The 12,581-nt window shown below is 43.7% G+C and overlaps 1 protein-coding gene across 1 annotated transcript in view; it reads right to left on the bottom strand.

Annotated features, from left to right (window-relative positions):
• The window catches only part of TRPM1 (transient receptor potential cation channel subfamily M member 1), a 74,797-nt gene that overhangs the window by 13,815 nt on the left and 48,401 nt on the right, over positions 1-12,581 (bottom strand). Inside the window, exons 19-25 of the mRNA XM_060293737.1 lie at positions 12,372-12,500; positions 9,787-10,038; positions 8,519-8,693; positions 6,985-7,005; positions 6,072-6,216; positions 4,415-4,617; positions 3,213-3,345 (exon numbers count right to left, since the gene is read on the bottom strand). Of these exons, the coding sequence (XP_060149720.1) occupies positions 3,213-3,345; positions 4,415-4,617; positions 6,072-6,216; positions 6,985-7,005; positions 8,519-8,693; positions 9,787-10,038; positions 12,372-12,500 (1,058 nt within the window). The remainder of the gene's footprint in view (positions 1-3,212; positions 3,346-4,414; positions 4,618-6,071; positions 6,217-6,984; positions 7,006-8,518; positions 8,694-9,786; positions 10,039-12,371; positions 12,501-12,581) is intronic.

Consider the following 12,581-nt stretch of genomic DNA (forward strand, 5'->3'; position numbering starts at 1 on the left):
AGGACTGAATTCCGAGGACTGATTTCTGAGGGGACAGCTGCAGGAACCCAAGTGAAAAATGATGCTGGCTTGTACTCAGGTGCTGAGGGTAGAGAAGGAAAGATGTGGGTGGACCATGATTTATACGTGAGGGTAAGTTATCTGACTTGGGGATTGTTAGTGCAGAAGAGGGAGGACTCCAAATGCTTTGCCAGTGACTGTCTTGCTGAATGAGATGGCAGTGGTGCTATTCATGGAGCTCCGGGAGGACGTTTTGGGAGGAAAAGCCTGAGGGCGGTGCCCTGAGACAGCTGAGTGGGCCGGTGGCTGGGGCTTTGGGTTAAATGCCCGGCTGCAACTAGCGCTGTGTTAGCTAAAAACTGAGTCACATGGTACATCTCTTCTTGAGGGACTGAATGTTGGAATTTACAAAATGTTGAAATTCTATTAAATGGTTAGTTTGGTAGAATTTTATATATACCTTTCCAAGCAATAGGGGAAAGCCATGAATTTGGTTCCTGAACCTAAGCCCTCAAAGCACCCTGCATGGAGGAGCACGACACGTATGTACACTTCCGGTGTGAACACGTTTGCAAATCACTGGCCCAGGTTTTGCAAGGTGCCCGGACCACAGGGAGGTCAGGAAGGGAAAAACACCAACGGTGTTGATCACAGACGCTAACCCCTAACCAGACCCTGCCGTCCGCATGGTGCTGGGGCCGGTCCCACTGAGAGAAGAACAGGAAAATCATCAAACGGCAAATGGTGACACAGAAAATGAAAGCAAGCAAATCTATAAGGAAGATTAAAGAAGTGGCAGAAACATCTGAGTACTCAAAAATTTGATTTTAAAAGTAATCACTGATGGGAGGGATAAATTAAGTATTTGGGATTAACAGATACACATTATTATGTAGAGAATAGATAAGTGACAAGCACCTACTGTATAACTATATAGGGAACTATATTTGACATCTTGTAATAACCTATGAGGAAAAAGAATCTGAAAAAGAATTTATATATATATATATATGTATATATATGTATGATGGAACCACTATAACAGAACCAATTTGCTGTACACCCGAAACATTGTAGATCAACTATACTTCAATTTAAAAAAAAAGCGACTACAGAAGAAGTAGATAAATTAGGAATTTGGGATTAACATCTACACATTACTGTACATAAAACAGATAACCTACAAGGACCTACTTTATAGGACAGGGAACTCTACTCAATATTCTGTGATAACCTATATGGGAAAAGCATCTGAAAAAGAGTGGATATATGTAGATGTATAACTGAATCACTTTGCTGTACACCTGAAACTAACACAACACTGTAAATCAACTATACTTCAACAAAAGAAAAAAAAAGTCATCACTGGTGCCAACAGTTAGGTAGAAATAGCTAATTCTTCCCATTCTCCCACCATCTCTTGCACCCCAGAGGTCCTGGTTAGGATGAAGGAAAGCTCCCTTTTCCGGACCTCCTCTTTCTGTCTCTGGCGTTCACCTATGATTCAGCCAAGAAAGAGTCAACAAAGGGAACCGGAGGGGCAGGAATGTGCTCCCGTCACCCCCGGGCAGCTCGGCCAAGGCAAACGGGAAGTAGCCTGCTTTTACCGTCCCGCGCACTTTCATTCCTCTTACCTGTGCTCGGAGCCCCGAGGGGAAAATGCAATTTGGTAGCGACCTGACAACCACATCCCTGGAGCCTTGGTCCAAAAAGGGTAAAAATCCAAACACTGCTCTGGGAAGGGAGGAGGGGAGGAGGCAGGGTGAGAGAGAACACCATTTCCACCCATGGTAAATTACGCCTGTGATTCCATTCAAGTTAATGTCCACCTAGAAAGTGGAAGTTAGGTTATCAAGATGGGGGCGCTTTAGCTTTCTCGTAAGGAAATCATGATTATATCTTGAAAGGTTAGTAATTACCAGTAAAATAGCAAAGAAGTGTTCCAAAGTTTTATTGAAAATATACCTTATTAAGGCCGAAGGTTGGTGCAGATAACCTTTGAGTTTGGCTGGTAGGATTGCAAGTTGACTAGGTTTAGGAGGGCGGGAGGGGTAGAGCTCTGCAGCTGCCGGGGGCATCATCCCTCCTGTGGGCTGAGGTGGAGGCACTGGCCTGAACACCCACCACGAAGATTTCACGGTGTATCGTGAATTCTGCTATAATTGCTGGGGCCCCTGATTGGGAAGTATGTGCTGAAATATTCTCTTGAAGTCCTACCATGTTTTTATGTTTCTCGATATACACACGTATATCAGACGATATATACGGTATCAGAAAACTTTAATGCTGAAGACTCCAGGATAGAATGATGCTCTGGAATCCCCTTAGGCATGTCTCCCTCGCCAAGCTCATCCTTCTACATGCATTGTTGATTAAACTCTTTGGAACAACGTTTTATCAATTCTCATGCTCTTTAACAAGCTTCAGTTGCTTTTATGAAGTGACCAACGTTCTCAAAAATTATGATTCAAAAAATGTCTCTAGTGCGGGTTGATTGTTCCCGTCTACCTTTGCTGGTTGCTCTGCAGTTTGCAGCCGCAGGAAAAGCAATACTATAAAGTATGGAACACATCACCCTTTCTGTTCCTCCCTGACCTGCCCTCCTCTGCTCATTTACTCACTGCCCCATACAGGCAAGCCGTCCATTCCCCACGTAGTAAGCACTGACATCTTGATGATGCTGACCTTTTTGGGTACCCAAGACAGACGCCTCTGCCCCTCCTGTACCTCTGCTCCGTGAGGTTGGAAAGGTGTTGGGAAGGTGCAAGGAGAGCACAAGTCAGGATCAGGAGGTCAAGCCGGGGCCGACCACACTTGGCCAAGGCAACAACATATGTCAAGGGCGTGGAGAAACGTCCCCAGCAGTTACACAGCCCTGCACCTGACGGTTCTCTCCATGTACTGTATTGTAAAAGTGCCCACTTTGGGGGCGGGCAAGAACCATCAGGGTTTTGTTTGTTTTGGTTTGGTTTTGGCCTGGAATATTTGTGATAAATGTCATCATTCAATTCTATATACAATATATAACCATCGTTTGGAACTTTCACACTACTCTGGGGGGTGGGGAACACGTTCAAAAGCCAACGTTGAGTCAACAGGAGAACTGGGAGTGAATGTGTAAATGGACTTGGCATTCCCCTTAGACAGGACGGAGGAGCCGTACGCTTTGGCCCTGCGCCCCGCGCCCCGTGGTGGCCACGCCCCAGACGCACCTCTCACAGGTGACACGAATGCGCTCCTCGCTGGACGACTGCTGTTCGTCCTCCTTCTCCTGGAAATGCTCCCGGACACACTGCTCTTCAAACTCGTGCAGCCTCTTCAGCTCCTCGTCGCTGAGAAACAGCTCTGTGCAAAGGCAGAAGCGGTTGCCACGTGAGAAACCAGCCAGGTAGATGCACCCTTTCGAATTTCACAGCCCGCCTTTAACCAAGCTCCCTTCCCAACCCCTGGCAGGCAGCGCCCTGCTCCCGCCACTGGTTATATCACACAAAGACTCCTTGTAATATGCGGCGATCATATTGATATTTCTGGTGGAGCTAAACGGCTCACTTTTTAACACAAAAATCCAAATTACAGCTATTTGGAAAGCGAAACCAAGTATGATTTTCTGGAAAAGGTTTTGCATGTATTTTATGGATAGAGTCAAGTGGACAGGAGTATTTTCCCATTCTCTTTAGATGCAACACACTAAAAACATTTTGAGGACGTCGCTGGTGGTGCAGTGGTTAATAATCTGGCTGCCAACGCAGGGGACACGGGTTTGAGCCCTAGTCTGGGAAGATCCCACATGCCGCGGAGCAACTAAGCCCGTACGCCACAACTACTGAGCCTGTGCTCTAGAGCCCGTGCTCCGCAACAAGAGAAGCCACTGCAATGAGAAGCCCACGCGCCGCAAAGAAGAGTACCACCACCCGCCGCAACTAGAGAAAGCCCTCGCGCAGCAACAAGAACCCAACGCAGCCAAAAATAAATAAATGTATATGTATAAAAACATTTTGATGCAGGGGACATGGGTTCGTGCCCCGGTCCAGGAAGATCCCACATGCCGCGGAGCCGGCTCGCTGAGCCTATGCTCTGCAATGGGAGAGGCCACAACAGTGAGAGGCCCACGTAGCGCAAAAAAAAAAACATTTTGAAAGGAACATTGGCTTTATAGAGAAAAGTTATTTTCAAGAACTGTCTCAATTTCTCATCTCTTCATGAGTGGACTTTCAGTGATATGAATTACTAATAAATGAACAAAACTAGAATAAAATCAGCATAAAATAAGAAGCATTCTGCAAAGAATAGCATTTGGATAGAGTGCTGTGTTTTCACACATTTAAGTAGTTTAAGGAGATTTCCATGCAGGTATCCAATTAGAATGGTCTTTCTAGATTAGCCCAAGATAGAAATGAAAGAGTCCTGCACATACTCAATCCACGATCCTGTTCGTCTTGGTCCCCTTCTCTTTTCTTCCTGCAGTGGCGGCTGAGACGCATAATGATTATATAGACGTGGCTTAAAATGATCATTGGTGGAGGCAATACTGGCCGGTCATGAAATGTCATAATCAGCTGATAACGCTGGAATTTCCACACTTGGTTGGATATTGACTTTACTTCAAAGAAGGTATTGCTTTAAAAAGAATACATGTTTAGTTAGTTGTATTACTTTTAATTGTGATTTCCCAGGGCAATCAGAATTACTCCCACTGAATTGAAAATATGAGATGAAATGGCCTTTTGGGGTCATTCCACGAGTTAGTACTGACTCTGAATGACCTGTCTTTTGGTTTATCTATCAGCGTGGCTTACCAACATTCAAGGACGTTTTACTCATATAAATAATTAAGAATTAAGTGTATTGAAATTGCTACCCACTGCTTTCTTGCAAAACCACACCACAGTCTACTGACTGCTCAGGAAATTTTATTTCATATATTTAAAGGTATGAGCCATCCCACTAAGCATTTTGAAGTATTTAAACTTTAAATTCAGTCAACTAGCTGACTACATTTTTTTGGAACCGAGTTGATTAATTACTGAACATTTTGATTGAAGGTGGGTTATTTTGGATGTTGGGTAGGTACAGTCTTTTGTCTTCTTTGAGTTTCCAGTGGGAGGCAGTAAGCCTAGAATTGTTGGAATCCTGATCAGGCGTGTTGTCTACACGGGGACCTTAGAAAAGTCAGTTAACCTCTGTCAACCTTCATCTTCTCATCTGTCAAGTCCGGAGTGTAACCAGATTCTCTCCAATGCCCTGGTCAGCTCTGAAAGTCTATATTTCTGTGAAGGATTTTTCCCTTATATTTTTCATCTTAGAAACTAAAATAAATTTTTCCAACATTTATTAAGCATGGTCACATCCTCAACATATCATGACAAAAGGGGCAAGTTTTACAAGAAATTTGATTGTGGATTTTAAGCCTTTTCTTTCTTAGGCCATTTTATCTTCTATTCGGTAAGTGATAAGAAAAATATTTCATATAATAGTACAGTAATTGTCACAGCCTATGAAATTAACTTTGCTTTCTGTGCCTCTGATAATGAATTCAAGGCTCAGTTTGATAAATCTTCTCTGTCTCAGGAGACTTTCGTCTAAGAAAATATTTTCATTAGATTAAAATACATGCCAAGGGGCTTCCCTGGTGGCGCAGTGGTTGAGAGTCCGCCTGACGATGCAGGGGACGCGGGTTCGTGCCCCGGTCCGGGAGGATCCCACATGCCGCGGAGCAACTGGACCCGTGAGCCACGGCCGCTGAGCCTGCGCGTCCGGAGCCTGTGCTCCGCAACGGGAGAGGCCACAACGGTGAGAGGCCCGCGTACCGCAAAAAAAAAAAAAAAAAGCCAAAAGTGTTAAAATACTAACCAAGATTGAATTTAAATGTATTTAAGTGTCAACTCTTGATTTAGGAATACATGAAGGCTGATAACTGTTGAACAAAAAAACGTTGTGAAAAATTCTACGCATTTGAAAGCCCTAGTGGAATTCCATGTAAATCCTGGGCAGCCTGGGAGATTTCCGAGATTACACTGAAAATCTGTAAAATAATAAATAACAAATATACGGTCATCAGCGGTGACACGCACTTGAAAACGGCGATGAGCAAGTTCACGAGCAGGATGTTGGCCACCAGCAGGTAGCAAGCCATGATGGCGGGCGTGAGCCAGGCGCCCGGGATGCAGGGAGGGAGCCGCTTGCCCTCCTCATCGTACTGGTTGTCACCACAAGGAGCTGAAACGAGAGTCTGTCTTTTTGTACTTGACTTTTACATAGAATGAAAAGAATAAATAAACTGACCTATGCTATTAAAGGACCTATTTCTTTTTTACTATGTTTTTTTTCTGATTTCATAAGCAATAATTTTCCATGTGAAAAATATCAATTCATACAAAGGAGATAAGGAACTCATTTCTGCACTCACAGACAGTCATTCTTAACTTGTTATATTTGTAAACGTTTTCTCATTTCTGTGTTGTGTTTGTCATATACAGAAGTTCTTCATTTCTAAGCAGACGCATCTATCTATGCGTCTATGGGTTTCTTTACTGTTATCCATTAGAAAGTGATTGGGTCTTCTAATTATTTAACATTAACTTATGTTGTCTTCTTGGTCATTTGTACATTAACTTTGAAAATAATTTTATTGTGAGGTAGGAGGTACGGATCCCCTCTAGCCTCCAATCCATTAACTGACTGTTCTGAGTGATGTTTGAAAAAGAATCTTTTCTCTCTCTGCTCATTTGAAATGCCACTTTGATCATATGGGACTTATTTTCTGATGAAAAAGATAGGATGCTCTCAACAGTAATTAGTGAAGTAATATCCATCAATTTATTGTCTATTTACTTTTCACTTCCTTATCGTTTACAAAAGTACTGACACCAGAAAACAAGAGAAATATTTGAAACTGGCATTAAGACTATTGGTAATTAGCTGAGGAAGAAACTAATTAATACACACATGTCATGGACTAGAGTCATCAATTATGCATAAACTTACGATTGATTTCCATGGCGTAGACTATAGCGTGATTGGAAAGCAGCATTTTATTTTTTTTTAGTTTTGACGCGAAGGAAGAAAAAAAATAAGACAGTTGAGAGAAAAGTCAAATAAATGATGAACAACACAAGAACTGTTTTGCTGTCAAGAAATGTAAAGTGTTCAAGCTTGGGAATTACAGATTCACACTTGGAAACAGTGATCTGCTTAGGAGAATTTTACACATTATTAATTATAGGAAATATATGTATATATATTTCATGAATATTTATTTTACCACGTCATAAGCAATAGTAAAACTCACTAGTGAAAAAAACTGTGAAAAAGACATGAGGCTACTAACAGATGATCATTTTAACATGTAGGTTGACTAATCAAGCATTCCCTGTATCCCAACACAAACACATCATAAGCACAAATAAATACAAAATTATTATGAAATAATCAGACCAAGAATTGAAAACCTACATTTCACGGTGTTACTGAAAATAGCCTCAAGTTTGCCTCTTCATCTTCTCTTGTTACCCAATTTAATAAAAAAAATAAAAATATTACAACTTACGTCTGGATCCAGGGACTTTTAGCATTTATGTATGTTTACTGAAGCTAATATTCCTTTGAAACCAAATTAGATTTTTACGTTCTGGTTTACCAAGCTACAAACACATTCGCTAACTGACCCTGAGATACTCATGATAAGGATGTGTTCTGAATCACGTGATGAAAGCCAGTAGGTAGAAGGCATTGTGCAACTGGTTATCAGTCTCACTTAGTGGAGATATACCAAACAACCCTGCATTTCCTACAAGGCAAGGATGTTCAGAACCTTCTATTCTCAAGAAGCTTCTGCTTCTACTGGAAGCAGCAGCCATGCTATTGTCCTGTCTGAAGATGCTCGTTCATTGGTGATGTTGTAACTGTCTGGGTGAAATAGCATAAGAGCATTTGAACTTCACTTCCCTACAACACAAGAGACACTGTGACCTACCAGCTCAGCCTGGGCAGAGCTGGGGCCTGCATTCCCCAGAAATCCATGCAGGATTGCAGCTCATTTCTTCTGCTAACATCCAGAATACTGTTGATAATACAAAAATATCACTCCAGGAGTGAAGAGGAAATGGATAGCTATGTGGAAAATGGGCTTTGAAGCTTGAAGAAGAGGATGGCACATGGCAATAGTCACTATCTCATTTGACTGAAATAACACTACCAGCTCTATCTCAGGGCAGAAAAAGATTCAGGTTGAAGAAAAATTAGGATGTTGGCATTGGGACTACATTCATGTGTCGGACATGCTCAAGGGATGTAAGACTCAGAATTCCAGTTAGTGGTTCTCAGAGTAGAAGACAGGACTGATGTCTCAAAACTCTGTATTTCATAATCTGCATTGATTTCTTCACAAAATAGTTTGATGCCTATGGCAGAATAAAAAATACTTTATTCCCAAATTAACACAGGCTCTTCCATTAATTTGGAACTGATCATCTGCCTTGGGAAGCAGGGAAGAGAATCTTACTATGAATTCTAGTCTTACGGTCTATCTGGTCTGCAAACACCTCTCCGTAGATCATCCAGTAGGGCATGTAGAAGATGTTTCGGGCCAGCTTCCAAGAAGGCTCCTCATCTGGATGCAAAATGGCTTGACGGGCTACCCCGAAACTCATCAACACCACCAGCATGATGACCACAAAATACAGCATGTCGATCATCTGAGGAGAGAGGAAATGGGCCTCTTACTGTCTTGACTCATGGGCCAAGTTCACCTGGTTCATTACACTGTGCTCCTCAAAGACTTCATGAGTGCTTAATTAGGATGGAGGAAGCTTCTTTTCCCTCCCTCCATCCCATCCATGGGCTACTGATTCTTGTACTTCATGCAATGCATACACCTTATTCTAGAACATTGCCATTCTCATCTCATGCTCTCAATCTTTCCTCTCCTCTATTGTTACCCATAAATAAATTCCTCTAGTAACTACAACTGCAAATGGAGAAAGGGAACAATTATGGAAAATATAGGAATTTGTGAGGGAAACTAAGGAGTAAGAGCAGTAGATATCTAAGGAGGTAATGAGATCGTGAGTTGAGAGCACATACTGATATTCATTCATTATACAAACAGTGAGTAGTTACAGTGCAAAATGCTCTGGTTACTATGGATACTGACCTCACAGAATTCCTAATTTTGAACATCCCTGAAGATGAGGGCCCTGGCTGGGATTAGCTCAACCATATAGCCCTTTGCTCAAAACCACTTGCCCTACAAAGAGTTATTCCTAAGCTTGGAAGACTTCCTTTCTTCTGGGACCAGTCCCAACACTTGGGCTATTTTAAGTGATGTAAGGATGATCTGCTGGTTCATTTTTAGTTTCATATTTTATGGCCTGTTCTGGAGTAAATGTTGCCATGGATTTGTCTTGACCTCATCACACGAATTGCCTGTGTGCACTCCATGCCAGAGCACATGCGCTGGAAGACTGTCTGGAGTAGGGGTCGGGGAGGGTGACCCCGGGCCCCCTTTGTCTCTGGCTTCTACTGCACGTTAGGAGGTTATGTATCGGGTTATTGCCAGAAATCCATGTACCTACAGTAGGCCCTCAACCTCATGTTCATCAATTGGATTTAATTAAATTGTCGGTATGTAGAAGAACTGTGTATCTTAAAGCAAAGAACATTTCCTGTAGGAAACCAACTGCAAGGGAAAGGTCAAATGAAATGCAACAGAGCCATGCTGGAGGCCTGGCCTCAGGTCCTAACCACAGTCTCGGTGTCTGTAGTTACTCACGGGGCGTCAGGACTAACCATCTTTCCGATCATCATCACATAGGGTCCCAGATACTTGTTGACACCAAAGATGTCCAGGACACGGATGTACCAGAAGATGATATCCACGCAGTAGATCACGCGGCCATAGCCCATGTAGGGCTGCTTCTGTAGGCGGAGGATGGCTCCAATCATGAACATGGAAATGGCCACGAGGTCTGTGATGTTCCAATATTCCTGAAGCCAAACTTTTATTTTCTGGCTGAGTTTACCGGGTTCTGACATGAGGATCTATAAAGAAATGCCAAAGAACAAAAAACAAGGGAGTGTGGTATTGGAAGACTTGTCTTCTTAGAATCCTGGGACATTAGGACTGGAGCGGCATTCCAGGGCATCTGGTCCCCTTTCCTGCTCAAGACTTCTAAGTACTAATCTTCTCAGGCAGAAAAACATATCTAGAAAGGGAAATTCCACAAAATCCTCTGTATGCCTGGAGTCAGGGTTTCACAAACTCTCAGGAAATGCCTTCTAAATTATGTCCCTCTGGCTGTAATTAAAGTAGCTGCCTTTTGATCCCTTTTCTAATTCTCTGGACACTTGCCTGTGAGCCCACGTTCCAGTTAGTCCAGGAGGAAAACTCTAGAGCAGAGATAAACCTGAGTGGTCCCACAGAGGGGCAGTCCACCCAGGGGAGATGGCAGAACCAGGATGGGAAATGTTTATCAGCCAAAATTGCTTTGTAACTCAGAGGTGGGAAGTCAGGGGGAAGCTGAACTTGATTTTCTCCTGCTTGAGAGCTTACCCTTTCAAAATCACCACTGATTAAAGGGACACTTCCTCAGAGTAAACCTGAATATATGTAACAAGCAGCAGGCACGGGCACACTTAGAGCAAGCCCCACGTACGCAGCTATGGCGTGCAGCAGGGTGGGGGTCTTAAAAGTGGTACCCCTTTACTTACCGAGACTCTGGGGAGGTTCTGGGGGCTCCAGAGGTGGGATGGGGTGGTGGCTATTTATGGGCCAACCCAGAAGGCGTTCACTAGTTTAACAACCTGTGCACTCTGACTGATGGCCGCCCACCCTCTTTCCTATAACTGGGGGTAAAGAACAGTGTCAGTATATGGCTGATGCTCAGTGAGCTCACGGTGTCCCTAGAGGTGGCACGGCAGGCCACTTGGGAAATCCCAGTTGTAAAGTGGGCAAAGTTTGAGTGAAGCCCAGCTAGAAAAGAAACAGGAGTAGTAGGAGATGGGTTATAACATTTTAGATTTGGCACTCTGCGTTTCTCGGGCTGTCATCAGACTGACAGCCTCGAATTAGCTCTCCTGGGAAGAAGTTGCCAGTGATAATTTTTCAGTTCAGTGAAAGGGTCACTGCTGATTGCAAAATAAGAATATTGGTTCTCTATCAGTGGGAGAAAGAATATGAAATTCTGCTGTGTGCTTTCTCAAGTTCACTTTTTCTTGGCTATAAGCTTTTCCTTTACAAGCTGATATAAAGAATTAAAACTTGCAGGTGATATTAGAAAGAAAAGGACCTGGCCCATATTTCCTCTGCAGCCTGCAGGGGCTGCCCTCTTGAAGTTACATGTTAGTTTCAAGTCTCCTGTGACACGAGTCTGCAAGAGATGGTGTCTGTCCTCTTCCAACACTTCTTTGAAAATCCTGTTCCCTCTGTTTGCAGCAGTTGCGCTGGCAGCCTGCCCAGAGGCACTGGAGGCTTCCACCAGGTGGATGCGCCCAGCCCCCATCTGCTGCAGGTGCCGCTGTTCGGCTCCCACCTGCCCCCTTGGGCAATTGCAGCCACTTTCCCAGAGATGCTGGTGGCTGGCTGATGTGGGTACAAAAGTCTGTTCCCTTTGGTCAAAGTGGGACAGACTCTACAGTATTAAATACACTCAGAGCTCCCTGCAGGATTAGGCCAGGGACAGATTCCACTGAAGCCACACCTTGCTCAGCCCCGTCCCCTCTTCTGACCTGGTCACCCTGTTGCCTCTCTCTGCTCTCCTGGGAGCTCTCCTTTAATAAACCCCTTGCACAAGAATCCCCTTCTGGGTTGGAGGGAGGACAGTGTGGTTCAAAGTCCTGAGTTACAGGAGAAATGTCATGTCCTACATCTCCCTTTCTACTTCCAGCTCCGAGAAAACAGAGCCCAAATTTGTACCCAATTGGAGTCATTGGTTTATCTCAGGTACCTGGCAGCATTTATGCTGCTTTTCTAGGCACTCAGACTTATTTTTATTACTAAACACCATCTATTCTGCTTTGTGTTTTGATTTCCAAGTTCAAATTCAGTTGGAAGCAGAAGGTGTATAAATCTCAAGAAGGGAACTGAATCAACTTGGGATTGTGACACCTCGAAAGAAAAGTTCCACGGCACTTGGGATTTGCACAGTACGTTTTTAAAATAAGGAGCTACATCTGGGGACTTCCCTGGCGGTCCAGTGGCTAAGACTCTGTGCTTCCACTGCAGGGGGCATGGGTCTGATCCCTGGTTGGGGAACTAAGATCCTACACGCCCTGTGGCCAAAAAAAAAAAAAAAATTTTTTTTTTTTTTAAAAGAAGATACATCTGAATTGAAGTCAGTGGTGGGTGGGGCTGGGACAGGCCTTTGGAGCATCACCTCCCGAATTTTCTCCAGGGCCAGGCTCACGATGTAGGAGATGACGATCCACTCCTGGAGGCAGGGCCAGCGCTCCATCCGCACCAGGATGACGTAGTTGAACAGCAGTAGGTAACCCAGGTAAGATATCTGAAAGGCAGAAACTGTGAGCAGTGTCTGGGGAGGTCACATGTGCCTGAAAAAAGCTTCGAAACCCTATTTACAAGTGGA

The sequence above is a fragment of the Globicephala melas genome, chromosome 2, assembly GCF_963455315.2.
Source record: "Globicephala melas chromosome 2, mGloMel1.2, whole genome shotgun sequence".
NCBI classification, from domain to species: domain Eukaryota; kingdom Metazoa; phylum Chordata; class Mammalia; order Artiodactyla; family Delphinidae; genus Globicephala; species Globicephala melas.